This window comes from Spermophilus citellus (genome assembly GCF_964194105.1).
Source record: "Spermophilus citellus genome assembly, chromosome: 8".
Taxonomy (NCBI): Eukaryota; Metazoa; Chordata; class Mammalia; order Rodentia; family Sciuridae; genus Spermophilus; species Spermophilus citellus.
The window spans coordinates 153430197-153451949 of NC_138189.1; the positions used below are offsets into that span (position 1 = coordinate 153430197).

Genomic DNA, 21753 nt, shown 5'->3' on the forward strand with positions numbered 1-21753 from the left:
GACCGTCCAGCTTCCTGGGTGGCTGGGGAGCCCGTCATTAGAATTCCAGGTGACTGTCTCCTGCAGGGGCTCGTTTGCCCAGTCGCCATGGCTTGATGGTCAGCCACTTGGATTTTTGTAGGGACACCTCTTCTTCTGTCCTCCACGGGGCTCACAGCGAAGCTCCTCTGACCTGCCTGCTTCCTCCCTCCTCTCTGCACCCGCCATAGGTCCCCGTCTGGGTGGCCATGTGTAGAGCTCTGTCTCTGGTTCTGGCAGGGTGTGTCCTCCGAGGGAAGCCCTTCCCCCCAGGGTGGGCCTGGGTCAGCAGGCGCCTGGTGGCAGCTTCCCACCTGAGCGTGATCTCATGGGCACCCTCGCTTCCCACCCAGGGATGATGTGGTCTGAGTGTAAGGAGCTGTGGCTGGAAGGGCCCAGGGAGTACATCCTGCAACTGTGGAATGTGCTCGACTTTGGGATGCTCTCCATCTTCATCGCCGCCTTCACGGCCAGGTTCCTGGCTTTCCTTCAGGCAACAAAAGCACAGCAGTACGTGGACAGCTATGTCCAAGAGAGTGACCTCAGCGAAGTGACGCTGCCGCCCGAGATACAGTACTTCACCTACGGTGAGTGGCTCGCTGCGGGAGGAAATGCCAGTCAGGAGTACGGTAGCCCCCTCCATCCAAGGCGGATATGTCCCAAGGCCCCCTTGGGTTCCTGAAACTGCTGATCTATATATATATTGTTTCTTCCCACACATAAATATGTACTCATGGTAAATTTAATAAGTAAGTTAGGCACAATATGAGATTAATGACATTCATAATAAAATGGAATAATTATAATAATATATGATAATATAGTTGCTAGCATCGCTTCTCTTTCTTTGGGCATATTATTAAATAAAATGAGGGTTTCTTGAACAATGAACACTGCAATACAGTGACAGAGGGTCTGATCACCTAGACAGCTCCTAAGTCACTGATGGGCAGGTAGCTTATACCACATGGACACACTGGTATTCATGTCCTACAAGAGACAGAATTGGTCTGCACAGATTGAGCGGGCTGCTCAGAATGCTGTGCCATATAACACTTAAAAATGGTTTATTTGTGGAAACTTCCACTTAAAATTTTCAGATCACAGTTGACCATGAGTAACTGAAACCACATAAGCCCCCCCCCTTAAATAATGGACCACTTCCGTGTGTTAGTGTGAAAGGTGTGTTGCACATTTGTGCACAGTGGACGCAGCATGAGCCTTGGAGTCTATGAAGCCAGATCCTCAGGGCCCAGAGTCCCCGAGGCTGTGGGTTCAAGCAAATTAGACAACGGAAGTCTAAACGGCCGTGAGAGCCATGGAGAAAATCGTAAGCTGAGGTGCCAGGGCGCTGAGGACAAGAGAGCCGCAGCTGCGGAGACATCAGACACACCTGGCACAGAGTGGGGCTCTTGCCGGACTTCTCTGTCACCAAGAGCAGGGGCCCCCGTGGACATCCAGGTGAAAGGCAGTGGATGACCTCTTGCCCAGCACAGACCTGTCGGGTGCTGTTTGTTCCCTTCCCTGAGCTGCGGTGACAATCTTCACCTATGTGTATAAATCTCAGCCCTGCAGAGGTGCAAGCTCAGGCGTGCAGTGTATGTTCTGCTTGGAGGATGACTGTAGAGGCAGTCAGGGTTCACTGGGGGGCGAGTCCAGGTTGGAAGGCTGGGCTCCTGCTCTCACGAGCAAGGTCTTGCAATGTGTGGAACTGAAGCGTGGTGTCTCCTACTGTCAGCAAGGACCACCCAGCAAGGACACTGGTTCAAACGAGCCAAGGATCACCATTTGCACTTAAGAATTAGTCTTTATTTGTGTGTTATCTAGGTCTTGATATTTCCATAACTTATGTATCTTGAGTTTATCTGTGTCTATTTAATGGCTGTTGTCTCAAGGGGACTTTGTGACTGCTGACCTTCCACCTCCTGGACAAGTGATCTGATCATGGTTTTGACTTTCCAAGTCTTGGCTTCTGCATCTCCAAGAGGTCAGCATTTGCCACACATGCTCACGGGGCAGCACGTGACAGTGACGTGCTGGGAGTGTTCAGTGAATGTTAATGTTTCTTATTGCAATGTCCACAGTGTGTCCATGCTTTTGGAAATGACCCAGTTCACACAAAATCAGCCACACAGTTCTTCACTGACCTGCCAGGGAAATGGATCTACTGCAGACTCAGTAACCTTGAAAGGCTCATTAGGCTCTTGTTGTGAATCTGCATCCCCAATCTTTACCCTTTCTGGCCTTTTATGTCCTCTAGAAACAAGTCAGCTTGCTTGGCCGTCACCTGGCAGCACTACTGTGGCCCAGTGACACTCTCTCAATGCTGTCTGAGATTTCACTTGCATAAACTGATAGACAAACTAATTTCCCACCAAACATGGGAAAGAAGTTTCACTTCGGGCTGGGACAATAGCTCAGTGGCAGAGCGCTTGCCTCGCACAGGTGAGGCACTGGATTCGAGCCTCAGCACCACATAAAAATAAGTAAAATAAAGGTATTGTGTCCATCTACAACTAAATTGTGTCCATCTACAACTAAAGATATTTTTAAAAAAGTTTTACTCCAACTATGCCCGTTGGACACCAGAACAGCTGATTAATAAGTCTAACGATGAGAGGACAGGCCAGTGGGTTGTTGCGTCATCTGGACACGTCGGTGTCTGTGAAGTGCTCTAACTTCTTTATCTCTTATTCTTTTTCGGATCCATGTGTTGTCAGTTTAGTGTCTTTACACTGGTCTTTTCTCCACTGAAAGTAATATAGAAATTTTGTTTCTTGATTAACGTAAGAATAGTACTGGACAGTTAATTAAATGGGCCGAGAGTAGAGCCAGCCACCTACAGGACAGACCTACTGGTGTGTTCACTTTGCCTGCTGGCCAGGGGCAGGGCACTCCATTGTTCATCTCTCTCTCTTTTCTAGCTAGAGATAAATGGCTGCCTTCTGACCCGCAGATCATCTCCGAAGGCCTGTATGCCATCGCTGTTGTGCTCAGCTTCTCTCGCATCGCCTACATCCTCCCTGCCAACGAGAGCTTCGGCCCCTTGCAGATCTCTCTTGGAAGGACGGTGAAGGACATATTCAAGTTCATGGTCCTCTTCATCATGGTGTTTCTGGCCTTCATGATCGGCATGTTCATACTGTACTCTTACTACCTGGGGGCTAAAGTCAACGCTGCTTTCACCACGTAAGTCGAGCATGAAGAGGAATTCCAGCAGGTCTAGACGAAGGAGAAGAAAAATTTCAATTACCGTAGTGAAGGTGTTTTTAAGAGCAGAGAAAAACCCATGAAAACAGTCAGTTCCTGCGTGTGATTCTGTTGCTCCACAACTTCATCTCTTTTACCTTAGTGAACATTTGGCCACAGAATCAATCAGGATTCGGAAAAAATCCTGGACAAAATCTGCTATTTTAAGAGAATGGAGTATGGGATGGCTAATCCTGGATGTCTCTTTCCTTATGTTAAATTTAGGCCTGTCCCTTGGTAGCTAGTACTACTCTTCTGAAACAGAAGCCCTGGTTTGTTTCAGTGAGTCATCGACCGTGCGGGGAGGGGGGTGAGAGGAAAGGGCGTGTCCTGGAGCCCACTGGAGTGGTGAGACCACGCTGGTTCCTGCACTGTGACTGTCTCCCCGGGAAGCCTTCCTTGACCCAGCTGAGTCTCACTACCACTGTGGGCCTCGGGGTGGAGGTACCCAGACTGTGGGTCCTTCTCGCCAGTTGGTGTTCGGTTGTCATGGCGATGGCCTCCCCTGTATCTTGATCCCTGTCGTGAGGAGATCGTGCTCCCTCCTGCCTTTCCTTGGTGCCTGTGAAGGAAGCCACAGCTGAGAACCAGCTTCACTCTCGGCAAGTTCCCCTAGAGGAAAATAGCATACCAAGGCGTTGCGGACGTCTGAATGGTTCTGAACTAGTGTTCCCAATAGTTAACAGAGAGCAGTCAGAAGGTGAGAGAGACTGAAATTCACTTTATTGTAATAAAGAAAAAAATCAGTTTGAACCTGCTGGGGAAAACACAGAGGTGCACAGCGCCACCCCTTTCCCTCCCCCTCTTTAAATACTATTCCCATTCATTGTTTTCCAGAAAAAGAACTTGCTTTAGAACCTTGCTTTGTAATGGAATTTTACATAACTGTTCAAGGATTATTTATTTAGTCCTCGGATCAGGGATCACAAGTCAGTCACGTGTTAAAAACAGCCATGTGCGTTTTGCCAAAGTGGCTGAGGAACGCCAGCGGGGGACTGGTGTGGGAGAGCCGGGTGCTGGTTGTGCTGAAGGAGGAATCAGGAAGTCCTGTGATCAGGGGAGACATGCGGCCTCCTTGTTCCGCTGCCCCACTTCATGTCCAGCCAAGGGTGGCTTCTGGGGAGGTGACACTGTTGGCTCTCAGGATCTGTGGGCTCCTTGTAAGTTCAGCGAGCCCTGGGTCACCAGTGGCCTGACAACACCGTGTCCTTGCTGAACCCACACAGTTGTTTTTCCTTGTCCTTGTTCCCTATACGGCACAGGAGAGCAACTGTTGCAACAACTGCATTGCAGTGTCACCATATCAAGTATGGTAAGCCACCTGGAGATGGTTTAAAGCATGCAGGAGAGGTGCATAGGTTATATGTAAACACTAAGCCTTCTTTAAGGGACTGAGCACCCACAGACATCCATATTCCCAGGGAGTCCTAGAACCCAGCCCCCACAGATACCCAGCGGTGACTGACTGTATGTTCTTGTGACAAAAGATTCAGAGAGGTGTCTACGATGACAGGCTGGTCCCCCCCCCCTTGGCCCCCAGTCTGCTAGTTCTCCCTAGTTCCAGAAATGCCCGTGTCTTTGGGACACTTTGAGATTTTTTTTTTCATAAAGTAGAATGTAAGTATCTGGTTTCCCTTGTCACTCGATGATAGAGGTTTTCACCGTGGCTGTCTTGTTTCTTACTTAACCCTCCTCTGGCATCGCTGATGTGAACACGTGGAGACAGGTCTGTCCCACTCCCCCCCGCCCCTTGGTTGCATGGCCTTCCGGGTTTGTATGCTCCAGAATCATTCAGCCTGTTCCTTGCATATCTAGCTTGCTTTTATTCTAAAAGCAAATTATTTCATAGCAAATGATGCAGCAAGGAATAAGTTCATATACTTTTTTAAAGTAGATTCATAATTTTAATTTCTGTTCTACTCCAGAAAAACTGACTTAAATATCTAAACCATCTACCAAATCAAACTTCAAACTCTCATCCTCCCAGGAGAAAGGAATGGGCGTTGTAATATGGCTTCAGCTTTCTCCTGCTGAGCACAGACAACTCTCCCTGGAAGGTCCTTCAGAAAAGCTCCGTTGGCCATTTAATCACCAGTCCTGAAAACCTGAGAGGGGGATTTCTGTTAACTATCTTCAAATTGTTAGAAGTAGTTGCTAATGTTTGTTCTGATTGCATTTTACATCTGTATGGTGTTCAGCCCTAACTTGTCTTTACTTCTGAATAATTAATACTTAGAATCATTAATTAATTACTGTGTGTCTTTTTTCCCCACAGTGTAGAAGAAAGTTTCAAGACTTTGTTTTGGTCGATATTTGGATTGTCTGAAGTGACTTCCGTTGTGCTCAAATACGACCACAAATTCATAGAGAATATTGGATATGTCCTTTATGGGATATACAATGTAACTATGGTGGTGGTTCTACTCAACATGCTCATTGCTATGATCAATAGCTCCTATCAAGAAATTGAGGTAAGCCCACTGTGTCCCCAGCATCTGCCCTTGCCATCCCACTCTGACGGCATGTGACATCTGTTTCTGTGCCTTGTGGTCACAAAGAGGCTCCTTTCCATGCAGAGAGCCTGGTCTCAGCTGTGTCTCCCCCTGAGCAGGTAGTCACACCTGTCCAGTTCTTCTAGGAGCCCAGATCCCAGGAGGTCCCTCCCACTCCACCTCTCTCAGGGTGTCTCAGAAGTCTTGAAATCACTGACCACGTGCCCTGCCATAGGGAGACACACTCCTGGGTTAGCCAGTCAGCGTCCGTCCTGGTGGAAGAATTGCTAGATGCCTGCAAACAGATGGCAAACTTGATCTGGTCAGAATTTCTAGTATCTGGAAACTGCTCTGCCTCGGATCTCTGGTTGGGCTTGGGGTGGTAGCATCTTCTTCACTGAATGTATTTTCCTCCATCCCCCAGTTTTGTGCTCGGTATCTTCCTAGTGCCTAGCTGTTTCTCAGCTCTACCAAATCTCCAAGTGTGTTTAGAGCCTCGTAATATAGTGTCCCCAACGCAGAGGTTAGCTCCTCCAGAAATGAAAACTCAGAGCACTGAACACCTACCTATCTGGGCTGTGTGACCTGATCGACCCAGCCTCCTCCACCCTGGGACCCCTCTTCCTTGCCCCTATTGGAATGGTCATGCCCATCACCATGGGGTGGCCCTGAGGAGAGGAGTAGATGGAGACCGGTCCAGGCTTCTGGGGAACTACATGACATTTGAGGGCATGTGTCAGAAACATAATCTCCCAAAATCTGTTCTAAATTCTCATTTTTCTTTTGCCCTTAGAGTATAATACGTCACGCGTATAACCTGGGTGGGTGTGGGGAGGGGAGAGTGAGGTAGAGAGCAAAGAACTAACTTTGAACATGCAGAATTGGTGGGGCGAAGAATGGGGGGAGGGAGTTAACACTTTTGTCTTTTCTTGCCTCTAATTTTTCTGATCTTTTTGTCTTATCTTGTGAGGAATAGGAAATTCTGGTTATATTTTACTGGATATAGACAAAGGAATATGGAAAAGAAAAAGTTTAAATGGTGTCATAGAAGTGATCCTCAGTTTATCCCATAGCATATAGAGATCATATGCAGAAAATTATGTATAAGTTCCTTACCTGTTTCAAAAATCATTTATATTCATTGCTAGAATTTACATTGTTACTGGAATATTTAGTTTAAAAATTTAGTAGCTAATTTCAAATCAGTAATTTCTATTTTGCAACACAGGATGACAGTGACGTAGAATGGAAATTTGCTCGTTCCAAACTTTGGCTCTCCTATTTTGATGATGGGAAAACCTTGCCCCCACCCTTCAGCCTGGTTCCTAGTCCAAAATCATTTGTGTATCTCATCATGCGGATCATCAACTTCTCCAAATGTAGAAGGAGAAGGCTACAGAAGGATCCAGAAATGGGAATGGGTAACTCAAAGTCCAGGGTAGGTATCGACAACTTACCAAGACCTTAAAGTCCATGTTTTGTCTCTTTCTCCTTGTCTTTCGATGTGTAATTTTTATGTGTGATGCAATAGTTTTTATGTGTGAACCTAGAAGACCTTGAAAGTGGCCGTGCATCCCACCAGCTGCCATAGACAAGGGCTTGATGTCTGCATAATGTTTCAAGAGCCACTTGTCTATGCCCTGGGCGGTCAGAAGTTCCTGGGAACCACCAGATTAAAAACAGACAAGACTCCTTTGAACTGTTAAACATAAACAGAAACCTTGTTGTTAGGAAGCACTTTGCTTTGGTGTGTTCCATGTTCTCGGCTGTGATTCTGAAGTTAAATAATTTTAGCCTCAGATCATCCTCTTCCTGTTCATAGACTGAGCATGGCTACACTGGGCTAAGTAACTTTTTTCCTTTAGTATCATAAAACCGAGAGTTATTTGAGAGCTCCTCAAATAACTCCAAGCGCCCCTTTTATAATAGCAAGAATTGCCTGCCTACATTGTCCCAGTTGAGTCAGACTTTAATTTTAACAAACGTTTCATGATGGCACTTTATGAGCGTGAATTTAATTTTCAAAGATAAGCTTGGTATAGGAGACAGAAAAATACAGGAAAAATTCAAATAACAGTAAAGGAGGAAGATAGGAGAAAATGTACAGGCTTAATATACAATTTTTATCTAAAATTGTGAAAATGGCCTGTAGCTGTAGCAATCGAGAAGCCCACAGGATTTTAGGTTAATTCTGTAAAATACAGGCCTTCCTGAGCAGAGGTGGGTACTTTTTCTCAGTTGAAGCTGGGGAAAAGAGGATTAATGCAATTTAATTTCTCGGTTTTTAAGATAGAGGTGAGTTTGCAAGATTTGTTACAACCCTAGAATCTTATTCTTTAAGAATGCAATCTTTTAATCCTCTCTGACCTGCATGTGAGCTCTGACAGCTGTTAGGTTGTAAGGGAATGAGGGTTATGGCATGCCAAGATTTAAAACAGAGCCTCGTAAGCACACAGCGAGAAGGAAGACAGCCCTGCTGCTGGACTTGGGTTTGAATCTTGGCTCTTAGGAGTCAGAACAGGTAGCAGGGATAAACCACGTGGCCACTTGAGCTTTAATCGCTTCCCCTGAAAGAGGAAGCTTCTGGAGGGTTGTGGTGAGGACTCTGAGAGTTCCAGCCTCGACAAATATCAGGGCCCTTCCCTATTCACAGTTTACAAAGTGCTTTGCAGTACGTCTGAACCTCAGGTCGTGCTGCAAGGTGGGTATCCGTTATTCCATTTTATAAATAAGACAACTTCGCCCTTCAAATCCCTCCCCTACAACTGGGCTGGCCGTGCAGGGCAGGCCTGGGTCCAGCTCTCTGTTGCACCTGGCTGCTCTGTGCTCAGCCGCCCAGTCCAGGCTGTGGCCTCCCTCTCCCTCCCTGAGCTGTACTTTCAGCTGTGGGGCAGCAGGTCTCCTAAAGGGGCCTGGGTGGAACTGTCGTCCTGGGTGGCACCTGCTACTGCTGAAACTGACTTTGCTTTGAAAGACTGAAGTATATAAAAGAAGTGTCTCAGGTGGAGAGTTTGCAACTCTAGCATCTCATAGAACACACCTTAGTTTTCTTCTTTCTTTCTGTGGGCAGCTGAGTCTGTGGACCTCTTTCCTGACCCTGTCATAAAGTAGAAAGGGGAACTCAGGTTGAGAAGAGCACACCCAGGCCGTGGCTGCCTGGACCCCTCTAAAGGAAACTAGCTTCTCCCAGGAGTGAGGGGAGCATTTATGTAGGATGTCCACTGAGGGTGTCCCCTAAGGTCACCTGCTCCTGCCTGTGTGTGCCACGGGCAGGAAAGGTGCTGGTAGCAGAAGATGGGCTGGGCTCTCGTCTCTGGGGAGGCAAGAGCCTCCGCTTCCTAGGCCTCCCACATCTGGCTTAAATGGTCGTTGTGACTCTAAGTTGCACATAGGCCTGTTCAGACCCTTTCACCTTCTGCACAGTCATAGACACTCGTGTATGCTGAATTTAGTAAAAATCTGGAGAATTCCATTTCCTGTTGTTCTTTTTGGACCAGGGAGGCCCTGGAGCAGCCTGTCCTGCTCACCTGTCCGGCTGACCTTGGTTGGTAGGCAGACACCGACCTCCAGTGGCCAACAGGAGAATTAACTCCGCTAGATAAGGTTTTTCCCGGGCACTGCAGACCTAGTGGAAGGGTCCGCGCCACCTCCACTCCCCGCATCCCTCACCTCAGGCATTGTGATATTGTGATGGTGGTTCTCGGGTCCTGGGGCGTATATGCTTTTTTGGATTGGGGGGGGGGCTTGCTTTTGAACCACACCTACCAGGGGGCAGTGTGCCCATGAGTAATAGGTCACACGGGAGTGGATGTGCCTCTGTGCCCCTCCTGCTCTCATTCTTGCCCAAAGTCTAGACCTTAAGAAGAGAAGCAGAAGAGGGAAAGAAAACCAAGATTCTGTAGCCCAATTCTCTCCCAAGTGTGATCCCAGCTCTTGTACAGCCGTGAGAAGATGCGTTACTCAGACTTCTATTGTAAGGCTATGGGACCCCACAGTGATACCCAGTAGCGTGCCCTGCGCAGGCCCAGCAGCCGACTGAACTGCTTCCCTGGAACTGCGCTGCCAGGAGCCAAGTGCACATCTTGATCAAGACCAGGTCCCAGGGAAAATTGTGCCCAGTAGGAGCCAACTTTTAAAAAAGGTGTTCTCAACCAGCAGTTCTGTTCCGCCCATCTTGCCAACACTTGGACCAGTGTGAGTACATGTCCCCCTTAGAGCTTGCCTTTGGAATTAGATGAAGTCACGTAGAAAACTCACCCTCCACAAGGTGTTCCTCAGAAATGTTACCAAGGAGAATAGGAGAGACTGTACTTCTGATTCCAAATGAATGTATTCTAATTTACTAGGTTAATTGTATTTTTTCCTAGTTAAACCTCTTCACTCAGTCTAACTCAAGAGTTTTTGAATCACACAGTTTTAACAGCATTCTCAACCAGCCAACTCGTTATCAGGTAAGAACTCCTTAGACATCTCTCTTTATCTGTGTGTGATTCTGTGTGTCTGTGTGTGTGTGTGTGTGTGTGTGTCTGTGTGTGTGTGTCTCTGTGTGTGTGTGTGCGTGTCTGTGTGTGTGTGTGTGTGTGTGTGTGTGCGCACGCGCGCGCGCGCGCGCGTGCGCGTAGCCAGTGGCACTATAAGACGGGAACAGAGAAGATGAGAAAAGAACACTCTGGTTGGAGGGGACTTTAGAAATCAGTCTAACTGCTCCTCCCCTTCCCCTCCCTCTCCTCCTCCCTCTCCTCCTCCCTCTCCCCCTCCTTCTCCCCCTCCCCTTTTTTTTTTTTTTTTTGGCTGAGGAAGAAGAGTTCTTTTCTCAATATTGAAAGCAAAATGTTGCTATAATTTCCAAAGCATGTTGCATAAACCTTGAACTGGACAAAGAAACAGGAGTTATGGTGTATTAGAGAAATACCTCTCTCACAGTTTGAAAATAGGACTGTTTCTCCAGGCTTTTCTCCAGGGCAACCCATCTTCCAAGTGACTGTGGTCAGGCTGTGCTCTTTCAATGGCACTGCTTTAAAACACCTTCGGGAAGGCAGTGACGCAGGCCTGTAATCCCAGCAGCTCAGGAGTCTGAGGCAGGAGGAGCGTGAGTTCAAGGACAGCCTCAGCAACTTAGCGAGGCCCTAAAGGAACTGAGTGAGACCCTGTCTCTAAATAAAAATAAAAGGAGTTGGGGATGTGGCTCAGTGGTTAATCACCCCTGAGTTCAATCTCCAGTACCAAAACAAACAAACAAATACAACACCCCATGCATTTGCTGTTGGCTGTGACCCTTGAATTCTGTTCCTCAGCTGGCCTCATTTTGAGTCTTTAGATTCTGGTATGTGGGGGGTGTCTTGAGGACAAAGGAAGTGATGATGTCAGGTGATGCTGGGAGAGTGACACACCCACCTTCACACAGCTTACCTGGAGGAGGGAACTCTGCAGAACCGATTGGCTCACTGATTACCACAGCCATTCTTTGGATGGTTACATTACGTCCCATATGGTGTGCTTGTTTATCTCATCCAGCTTCTACTGAGAGAGAGGGTATTGCCAGTATTTAACAGTTATAAGTAATACTGCCATAAACAACCTCCTGTACTTGACATTTCAAACGTGCAAATGTGGAGAATTTTCTGGTTAAGTATCTGTGTATTTAAATTTTTTAGTCATTATCAAGCTGATTTTGATGGAGCTTGTAACATTTACACTCACAATACATGTATGAGAGTATCTGTTTCCTTCCTAAACCAAACAGTGTGTTGCGAGGGCTTTGGGTCTTAGCCTATGACAATGGCTTCTGGGCATGAACTGGACCTTTACTTTGAGTTAACTTGACCTTAATTTTATGTTTAGTGTTCTATATTCTTAGGACCCAATGTCTACCTGCTTTTCTTGATGGCTTTTGGTATAAGTTAAGAGGAATTCTTAATATTTTAAGGTATGAGCTGTTGTGTTATGAGTTGGGAAGTTTTTTGCCAGTTTGTTGTGTGTCGACATTCACAAGTGTTATTTCTTATTTCTGCAGTCACCTTCCCAAGTCTATTAGGTCGGAGATTCGTGCAGTCTTTGAAAAGATCTTCTCCCATCTGAGATCACTTAACAAGCTTTCTACCCATCCATATTTCTTAAGTTCTGCTCATGTTTTATGTGAAAATATTCAACCATGTAGAATATATTTTAGCATAATATGTGGGGTGGGGATCCAAATTCATTTTTTCTTCCAGATGATTACATAGCTCAGTGTGTTTGAATAATATTTCTTTTATATTGATTTGAAATCCTGCTTTTATTGCTAAATTCTGGTACCTATTTGTATTTATTTCTAGTTTTTCCATTCTGTCTATTCATGCAATTTGACCATATTATTTTAATTCTTGTAGTTTAAAACAAAATCAAACAAATGAACCCCCATTTTTTGCTATTCTTTCTTTTTCCTCCCCTTTCTCTTTCTTTCTCCCTGTCCTGTTTGAATTTTGGAGTTGATTTGTCTACTTCACAAACAGACTGGTGGTATTTTTACTGAGATCAATGTTTACTTAAGGAGAATTGGCACTGTGTCGGGTACTGGGGGTTGAGCCTGGGTGCTCACCCCTGGGCCCCACCCCAGTCCTTTGTGCTCTGTTTGGAGACAGGATCTTGCAGGCTGCTGAGCCTGGTCTTGCTGCCTCAGCCCCCGAGTGGCTGGGATCACAGGTGTGGGCATTGCATACAGCAGGGACTGGCACCTTATGATGTCCTCATTTCCTTTTGAGAACACGGTGACTTTCCACTGGTTCAGGTCTGCTTTTATCTCTTTGGAGTCCTGTAAATAGTCGTCTTTGCTCATATTAATTAGGATTAATGTGGTACCATTCACACAGAACCACCAAACACCAACCACTAAAGGGCTAAAAGAAAATGGACATTTAATTCTCTTTTCTTTTCAAGAATTTGGGGTGGGGGGCGGCTGGGGAGACAGCTCGGTGGTAAAGCACTTGCCTAGCATGCATGAGGCCTTGTGTTCAATCCCCATCACCACATTAAAAAAAAATAACAACAACAACAACAACAAGAATTCAGGAGGTGGTCATTCTTTTCTTCTATCTTCTTGGGTTCAGTACCTGAGGTTTGCAAGTTAAACTGACAAAAGGCAGACTAACAATAGCGAAAATAAAACACCCTGTGATGGGTGGCTAGGATTTAGAGCTTGCGTATATCTTGCCAAGTGCAACAAATTTGTTGAGAAGTGAAAGATGAAGAAAATAGAGTTGGAGAATCTAATGGAAGACAGGGTTATCTTCCTAAGGTTGGCTTGAGCAGACCCGTCCTGGTGCCAACATTCTGTCCCCAGGCATGACAGATGTGAAATCCTGGCATGGGAGAGAGGAGGGGGAATCTTTCTCAGAAGAAGATTTAAGTCCAGCTTTCAGGCAGATGGAGAGTGAGGTCAGGGAGGGTAGGTGAGGGCCTGATGGTACTGAGCAGCAGCAGCCTGAGTTTGAATTAGTAAACAAAAGTTAGTGGACAAAAAAGGGTGAAAAGAGGCTCTGGCTCCTTGGGGAGGAAGCTGTTCCCCGCCCATATCTGTTCCTTCTCCCCGTCTCAGTGGAGGGTTTGGGAAGGAACCTGGTTTTGTTTGCAAGGAGAACCAGCCGGGTCTGCACCTTGCCACCCCTCAGTCTCAGCTTTGGGGATCTCTTTCCAGGCCTTCCACTCCCTGGACAGAGAAAATTCGTAGTCTACACCATAAAGTCACAGTGTCCTCTGGAAATGGTGACTCATAAGTGTCCTCAAGAAGTCCAGATAACTCCTGGAGGTCTGAGGAGTGAGGATGTTAATCTACAGGCTACTATAGTTAGTAATTGGACTGAAAGAGGCAAATCCAATAAATCTGTTATTGGTCAATTTAATTTGGGGTATTGAAGGTAAATTTTTAAATGTCACTTTTACTTGTTACATGTGAGTTTCCTGGTCGTTTGTAGCACTGTGACTATCAGGACAAACAAGCAGCATTTGCTGCACAGAAGCATTAGATGACCATAAGAAACTCGGAGTCCCAGTAAGGGAGTCATTTCCTGGGGCTCTCTGCTTTGTAAGATACACTGTAACATTCTCTCTGACACCTGTAAGTCACCACTCAGGTCTGGCAGCTCGCCTTCTGAGCTGTGGTTCAGAGGGTGACGGAGGATCCCCTTCAGGAGCTATTGCAACAGGGGGAGTCCCCAGGGAGAGCCTCTGCGGCTGCCCCAGACAGGCGGCCTTCCTGAGGACTCACAGGAACCCTGCACCGTGGACCAAGGGTTTCAGTTCAACACAAGGGGCTTTCTTGCCTCCTAGAGGGGCTGGGGCTTGGTGCACAGAGGTGTTTAAGCTGGAAAAATCACAGTGGCGTTTCTGTGGGATGTGGGACCAGCTAAAAACACACCAGACATTGAAGGGGAAAGCTGTAGCCTTTAGCAGGCAGAAGGTGACAGGTGACAACGAGCTCACCTTCCTTTCTTCCCCGCAGTGAGGGAAGTCGATGAGCTTTGTTCAGGCTATTTCTGGGGAACTTGAACCACATAGGAATTTCTTTTTTAAAAAACGTGCCCTAATTATTTAAACATGACTGTAGAATACATTTATCCACTTGGATGTATCATCCGTAAATGGAGTATAATCTCTCACTTTTCTGATGGTACATGTTGTAGAATCACATTAGTCATGCAGTCATGGATGTGCATAGGAAATGATGTGTTTCCTTCTACTGCCTTTCCTACCCCCCCTTCCTCCTACCTAAGCTAAGGTAACTCTGTCTCCCAGCCCCAGTGAGCTAGCATCCACATATCAGAGAAAACCTTGGCCTTTGGTTTGGGGGGATTGACTTATGAGCTTAGCATGATATTCTCCAGCTCCATCCGTTTACCATAAACTTTCTATTTTCCTACCACTTTCCCTTCTGGCAGTGGGTGGAAGACTACGTAGACTTCCTACGTATAGTTTCAGAAAACTTGATGTAAGTATTTGAGAGAGTGTTGCATCGGGGAACGTGAGCAGTGACATCTTAGTCTGCACCCTAACTGTAGCTGACCTTCTCCAGCAGAACCTGTGCTTTTACATGCACTGCATTGTTTCCTCTGCACAGCTCCTTCTGGGCTGAGTTTTATTGCCCCATTATAGAGATGAGGAAAGGAAGCTTAGAGATTCAATGTCTTGAGCTCTGGGCTTGTAAATAAAGGCCTGTATTCAAATTCAGACACCCCTTGCTCCAAACACATTCTGCCTCCCCTTCATCTCAAGAGGTTTTACTTTTTGCAGAGGTAGGATTTACAAATAAAAGTTTTCTTAGTTGTTCATGCAGACCACCTACAGCCCTTCACTCCCAGCTCCTCTAAGCCTTCTGTGTGTACATGAAAACTATGTCCACCAGGTCTGAAGGGCTCTGGCTGCTGAAGAGGCAGCGCGGCCGCCCGGGCTGGAGAGGCCCAGGAAATGCGAGGCAGCAACTATTTGTTGTAATGGTTGAAGAGTTTTTATTTTTATTACATTTAAATAGCTAATTATGGACTTTTTCAAACACAGAAAAGTATCACGAGTATTCTCTTTGTGTCTGTGCTGCTGCCACCTTGACTTGACAAATGCTTTTGCCATATTCTAAGCCAGGCATGGTGACAGTGCCTGTGGTTCCAGCCACCCTGGAGGCTGGGGTGGGAGGACCACGTGAGCACTTGAGTGGAGGCCAGCCCCAGTGGAAGAGCCATATCCCTGGCAAAACAAAAGCACTCTGCCACAGTCTTGGATAGTTTTTGTAAGAAATTTTTGACACAACTTAAATCCCCTGCTCTATGGCATTAGCTGCCGTCCTCCCAGACACCCTGGTTACCTGGAAGTCACGTGTACGCTCTGCCCAGGCACACTTTTAGATATCTATCACCTACATAGATACATCCATAACATTATGCACTAGGTTTTTTGAAATTTGTATGAGCGTCACATACCCCTTTTTTCTTCACTTATCTTCCTACTGTTGTCTGTATTGATACACGTATATCACAGTTTTTATTCTAACTGCTGTGTAATGTTCCCCTGCATGAAGAAGCCACTTGTGTCTGTTCCTTCCTTCATTGAAGGACATTTAGCGAGCTGCTGTGAACTGTTGTAAAGATGAGCTAAATCCACCTCACTCTTCTCTCAACTTAGATCCCTGATACGCTCACCTCCCTCAGAGGGTTGTTCTGGGTAGGTAAGAAGTCTTGCCAGAGTGGCGGCAGCCCTGTCTGTCTCTGGCACAGAGCCTGGCCCAGAGCTGGCTCTCAGTGCACACTCGCCAACCAAAGGATGAGCGTGTCTGTGAGCCAACGGGAGCCAGGTCCAGCTCCCACACCCCCCCACGGGTGTTCTGCTTTGCTGTCACTGGTGAAGTGGGCGTTGCCCACAGTGTGGCTCTGCCTGGGTCTGTTGTGATTCTCCCAAGCAGGTGTTTGGAGGAACCAGGGTGACTTTGCATCAGAAGGTCCCTGATTTCCAGCTCCCTGTGACTGAGTTTCGGTTCAGGCCTTTCCCCGTTTCTTGTTACCTTGGAAGCGTGGTATTTGACACATGTAGCGATGCTGAGCTGCCAAGCATCACCGTGTGTGTGCATAATCAGAAACCCACTGTGTGCACACTCAGAAACCCACTGTGTGCACACTGGGAAACCAACCAGGGATGTCATGGGTCCACTCTGTGCTCCTGTACATCTCCACTCTGCCCCGCCTTCACCCCGGGGCTACCACCATCCTGGAGTTTGGTTTTCTAATCCTCTTGCTTTAGTTTTCTTTGTAAATTATAGGCTTATTAAATATGCAGACAGTCCTAAAACATAGGTTTATTTCCTACTGAGCTTCGTAACAGCAGTCTCATGCTCCATGATCTGCAGCTGGACTCTCCCTTCCACATTGTGCTTCTCAGGTTCCTCCCGCTGCTGTGTGGGGCTCACAGTGTGCTCCTGGGCACCTCAGTGAGCACCCACCGCAGTGAGCACCCCTGTGACTGGCTTGTCCGTCTCCTGTTGCTGTTTGTTTCCCGTCACCCACGCTGGTCAGGCCGGGGCTGCGTCTGTTCTGCCTCTGGGTCCACCGTGCAGCTCCCTGGGCCCTTCCCCCTTTCTGCACGAAGGCGCGCCAGTGTCTGGCTTCAGAAGATGAGACCACATTGCTCTCAAAGTGGCTTGTCCAGGAAAGGGAGGGTCCTCATTGATCCCCGTCTTTCCCAACACCTCTTGGCATTGCCAAATTTAATTAACAGAAAAGAGTGTGGATGCTCCGTGAGCCTGCTGGCGTCCATGTTCCCGTTGCTGTGAGCGCCTGTCTGCCTTTCGCTCTTTTGAGTCTCCCTGTTGAGTCACAGCTTTTACACGTGTTTTTACATATTGGATACGAACTGTTTGTCAGTTACAAGTCCTGCCAGGATGTTCTCCGGCTCTGCGGCTTGGCCTGCCCTGTGCTCAGATCTAGAGATCTAGAGTCCTAAGGACACTTAACAATATTTTCCATTACAGTGGGAAATTTTTATCTTTTTTGAAAGTCCAGTTCCACTTTGAAATAAATATTTCTCCTATACTTTTTTAAAGGACTTGAAGGTTTTGTCTTTCACACTTAAGATGCACTAGAATTAATTTTTGTGTTCCGGGTATGAATGAAGACTCTAGTTTTTTTCAATGTGGACAAATAATTACCCTATAAGAACCCTTACTTAGAGTGGAGAATAACAGTGACATATATTGCTATGAGGGGAAAGCCTGGGATATAACATGATACCCAGGAAATGTAAAATTTCATACGTGCAATAATTATTAATATATAACATTTAAAGAAAAGCTATTAGAAGGACATATGTGAAAATCACAACAGCGATTATCTTGGGATAGTGGTATTATCAATGGTTTTGTTTATTTCTTTTGCTGTTCTCTGTATTTTCCAAATTCTTTGTATTGAGCCTGCAGTAACAGTGTGAATAAGGCAGTGTCTGTCTATGGGGATAATATAGTGTCAGTGCACCTGGAAGAGAAACCACTTCTTATTTAGAAGAGAAACCATGATTTGAAATCTTTCAACTCAGCGTTTTGTAAAGCTTCTCCCATTTCCGAGGCATAAAGACAAGTTCGTGGGTCACGCAGTGAAGTCTCAGACAGGTGCAAGGGGGGGCGCTCTGAGGCCTGGGTGCTGTGTCCCTAGTTCTGAGAACTTCTTCCAGGCATGGGAGGCCCCCCAGGAGCAGTGTCCAGGGCTGTGTGACCACTGACCACTTCTCCTTGCCCAACAGCAGATAATGAAGAGACTGATAAAGCGGTATGTCCTGAAAGCGCAAGTGGACAAGGAGAACGATGAGGTGAATGAAGGTAAGCCCCAAGCAGCCCGTCCTCCGAGACCGAGGCCGGGGAGCCTCCACAGCAGGGCGCGGCCCGGGCTCCCCCAAGATCGACAGGACAGTCTCCTGTTGCCCCTCCAACATGCCACCTTCCAAGCGAACAGCATCTAGATGTTGTGCAGAGCAGTCTCCCCTCTTCAGGGTGCCCAAGATTCTTGGCCCCTGGAGATGGCCAGCCTCCTGACCCGGGGTCCTCCATGGTGTCTGCTCCATTTCCAGTGAGTTCACACGAGACTCGACATTTTCCAGTGATGCAGGAGCAATGGGGGCCCCTCAGATGGACCCCTCACTCTCCAGGAGGCCTCTGTCTGATCTGGAAACAAATCTCAAATCCATTTGCCTTGTCTGAAGTTTCTGTCATGAACTTCACTTTGCCCACTGGCTTCCTGCCTAAGCATGTCTCCTTCTCAGGGCGCATCCTGGGCACGGCCTTAGAGCTGGGGGCAGATCCAAAGCACAGGCCTAGAGTTGGAAAAAATAGTGTAGTCTCTGCGTACCAGGAAGGGTAGGGTAGGAGCGAGAAGCAGGGCAGTCCACCATGGTACCCAATGACGTGAGGAAATTAACGTGGGCTGTGGATGTAGTTCAGGGGTAGAGCATGCACTTAGCATGCATAAGGCCCTAGGTCTGTTTCCCAGTACTACAGAAAAGCAAAAGCAAACAAAACACAAAAAGCACCAGAGTGCTTTTGTTAAGTCCCTCGGAGCCTGTCATCTTCAAGACATCCAGGTTTTAATTGCCATCTCCCTCTGCTCCGAGCACCACCAGGCAGAATCACGGCAAGGCCTTGTTTGAATGCCGACATCCTCCTGTCCTCCCCAGAGAACAGAGGCTGCCCGTAGCCAGTGGCATGGTGTCGGAACCCCTCACCCCACCTCTGCCCCAAGCTCACTTGTTCCCCGGCTCCAAGCTCCTTACCTTTGTCTGCCCTAATAAACAGCCCCTTCCTCCCATTCTTTTCCCCTTCCCACTCTGATTTATAATTTGCTTATTTATGGGCGCATTAGGCCCTTAGATAGAGTGATTCTTTTTAGTGAAGGTCAGTTTTGCGTGGGTTCCCCTTGAGGCTGGAAATGGGAGAGATGACCAATGGGTGTGGACCTGAGGTCTGTGGGACAGAGGGAGGAGGGCAGATGAAGAGGGCAGCTCTGTAGTCAGTTAACCAAGAAGACCCTGCATTAAAGGCTGGGGTGGAGCTTGCTCAGCATGCAGAGGCCCAGGGTCGGATCTAGAGCAATAAAACAAACAGAAAATGTTGGGTTTAGCCGCAGGACCATGCTTGGGCTTCAGCCCTGCAGACATAGCTGGACTGTTTTTATAGCTTTGAGCAAAGGTCAGTGTGTTTGTGAAGACAGATATTTCTTAAACCTTGGGAGACTTTAGGAAGCAAATGTATTCAAGTCATATGAGTTTTATTTTGTTCTTTTCTAAATTCAAAGAGAATCACCAATTTTATATATATTTTTAATACAAATACTTACAGGTGAATTAAAAGAAATCAAGCAAGACATCTCTAGCCTTCGGTATGAGCTTTTGGAGGACAAGAGCCAAGCGACCGAGGAGCTGGCCATTCTGATCCACAAACTCAGCGAGAAGCTGAGTCCCAGCGTGCTGAGGTGTGAATGACGGCGGCTGGAGCCTCGGGGTGCACCGCAGCACAGACTTGGCAATAACGCTTCTAAGTGTGAAATACTTGAAAAACTGGTGTACGTCTTTAGTAGCAACTACCTTTATCATGTGACTCTTCAAAGGTTAGGGTTGAGGATTTTGCTGTTTTATCACATGAAAACGCATTTCATTGTCTGCCTTGACATTACAAACAACAATATATCATTGTATTTAAAGGCCCAATATTACTACATTACTGACAATTTTGTTCATTTTAGAGTATACTCTGTTTTTGCACTACCTGTTTGCCTCCAAGAGATTGTAAACTCCTTGGAGACAGGACTATGTCTTATTCATCTTTGTCTCTCCAGCACCTAGTACAGTGCCTGGTACATAGTAGGTGCTCAATAAATGTTGAAGCCAAGTGAACTGAACTGCCAATAAAATACAAATAAAAATTCATCACTGTGTAGCATACCTTCCCATGTCCAACTGCTCAAGAGTTTGAATTTTTTTAAATAGAAATGGAAGAAATTTTCCAATCAGCTATGACCTAGTGAGAACTATGACCTATTTTCTTAGAATTTTAGGCATTGCTGATAATCCTAGGACCAATGAGCCCTGAGTGAGAATTTAACAATGAGGTTGGTTAATAGAAGACATATTACAGATTTAAGTTTCATCGGATTGTCCCAAACAACACATTAAAGATTTTTTAAAAATAGATGACGTTTGCTTTCTGTTGTGGACTCTGACTCATTGTTTGTGAGTAATGTGAATTTAGTCGATGGGAAGCGAGTTTTTTTTCAAGTTTGGGGGCAGATGGGTTTGTTATTTGATGATGACCGTCTCATTTCTGCATCCGATGCCTCAGTGCTATATGCGATTCCAACACCTGACTTTGGGTCTTGCCCACTTGTTGCATTCTGGGCTTCGGCGGTCAGCTGATGGGAAGGGGTGGGAGCCACTAGGCCTGGAAAGACAGTGCCAGGCACCACTCGGTGGCCTCCCCGGGGGCAGCTCTGTTGTCATTGGCATCTCCCATGATTGACATCCTTTTCTTATGAAAGGACTTCAGTTCTTCCTACCTGACCTAGATTGTGATGGACCTTGCTGGATGTCCTGCACAGCTGAGCTGAATGCTGGTAATGTCCACCGTGCACGTGACTCTGATAGGAAAGGGGATGTCAGCCATGGGCTCTGTGGTCTCTTCACAGACTGCAAAACACTCAGGATTTTTGTCACCAGCTAGGTTTAAATCTCCAATAGAGTGACTTCAGCACCCTGAGTCCCTCACCCGGATGCTCTCAAGCTTCTCAGGGACACCAATTGTGATCACAGCTCAGAGAGTTTGACACCTGATGCTCTCCTCATCCCTGTCACCAGGAGGGCTGTCTAGAGACCAAGTCAGCATTCGGGGCTGGGGTGTGACTCAGTGGTACAGTGCTTGCCTGGCATACAGGAGGCCCTGGGTTCAGCACCTAGCACTGCCAAAAAAAAAAAAAATTAAATGAGACCACATAAAGTTCTTTAAAGACTGTTTCTCTGCTTCTTAATTTCTACTTGGGGGAGTTAAGAAAAGGACCTTGTATATTTTTTGCTACCTTTGTAGACTATTTCATTAACTTTTGTTTTATGCTAATAGCATAATAGTATTTGTATGCTATTAATATTTTATGCTAATTTATGCTAATAGTACTTGTCTCAAACATTTTTCCATTTTAGAATAAAAATTTTAAAAAGCAAAAAAAATTTAAAAATATTTTCACATTTTATGTATTTTATGTCACTCCTCAGAACTGAATGAAATAGTGGATTTTTCCTTTGTTGTATGTTAGTATGTTACTGTGAATTAAAACAGCAGTGATACGTAGTTTCTACAAGAGATACTTCAGTGTTTTCGTATATTCTAGGATCCCAAGGTGGAGGTTTTGCTTATGGCGTACTCAGTAATGTTCCTAATTGAGCTTTGAAAAAAAGCTGAATGAGGGCCTGGGGATGGGGCTCAAGCGGTAGCGTGCTCGCCTGGCAC

The 21753-nt window shown here is 46.4% G+C and overlaps 1 protein-coding gene across 3 annotated transcripts in view; it reads left to right on the forward strand.

Moving 5' to 3' along the window:
* The window catches only part of TRPC3 (transient receptor potential cation channel subfamily C member 3), a 62273-nt gene extending 41865 nt beyond the window's left edge, over positions 1–20408 (forward strand). Inside the window, exons 6-12 of one of the 3 annotated variants that reach the window (XM_081303439.1) lie at positions 372–605; positions 2943–3207; positions 5543–5738; positions 6988–7197; positions 10127–10210; positions 18009–18084; positions 19597–20408. In XM_081303439.1, coding sequence (XP_081159565.1) covers positions 372–605; positions 2943–3207; positions 5543–5738; positions 6988–7197; positions 10127–10210; positions 18009–18084; positions 19597–19739 — 1208 coding nt within the window. In that variant the 3' untranslated portion in view covers positions 19740–20408. Of the gene's footprint in view, positions 1–371; positions 606–2942; positions 3208–5542; positions 5739–6987; positions 7198–10126; positions 10211–18008; positions 18085–19596 lie in introns of those variants that run through there. The other 2 variants (XM_081303440.1, XM_081303441.1) reach the window with 2 other exon arrangements.
* Positions 20409–21753: the final 1345 nt, after the last annotated feature.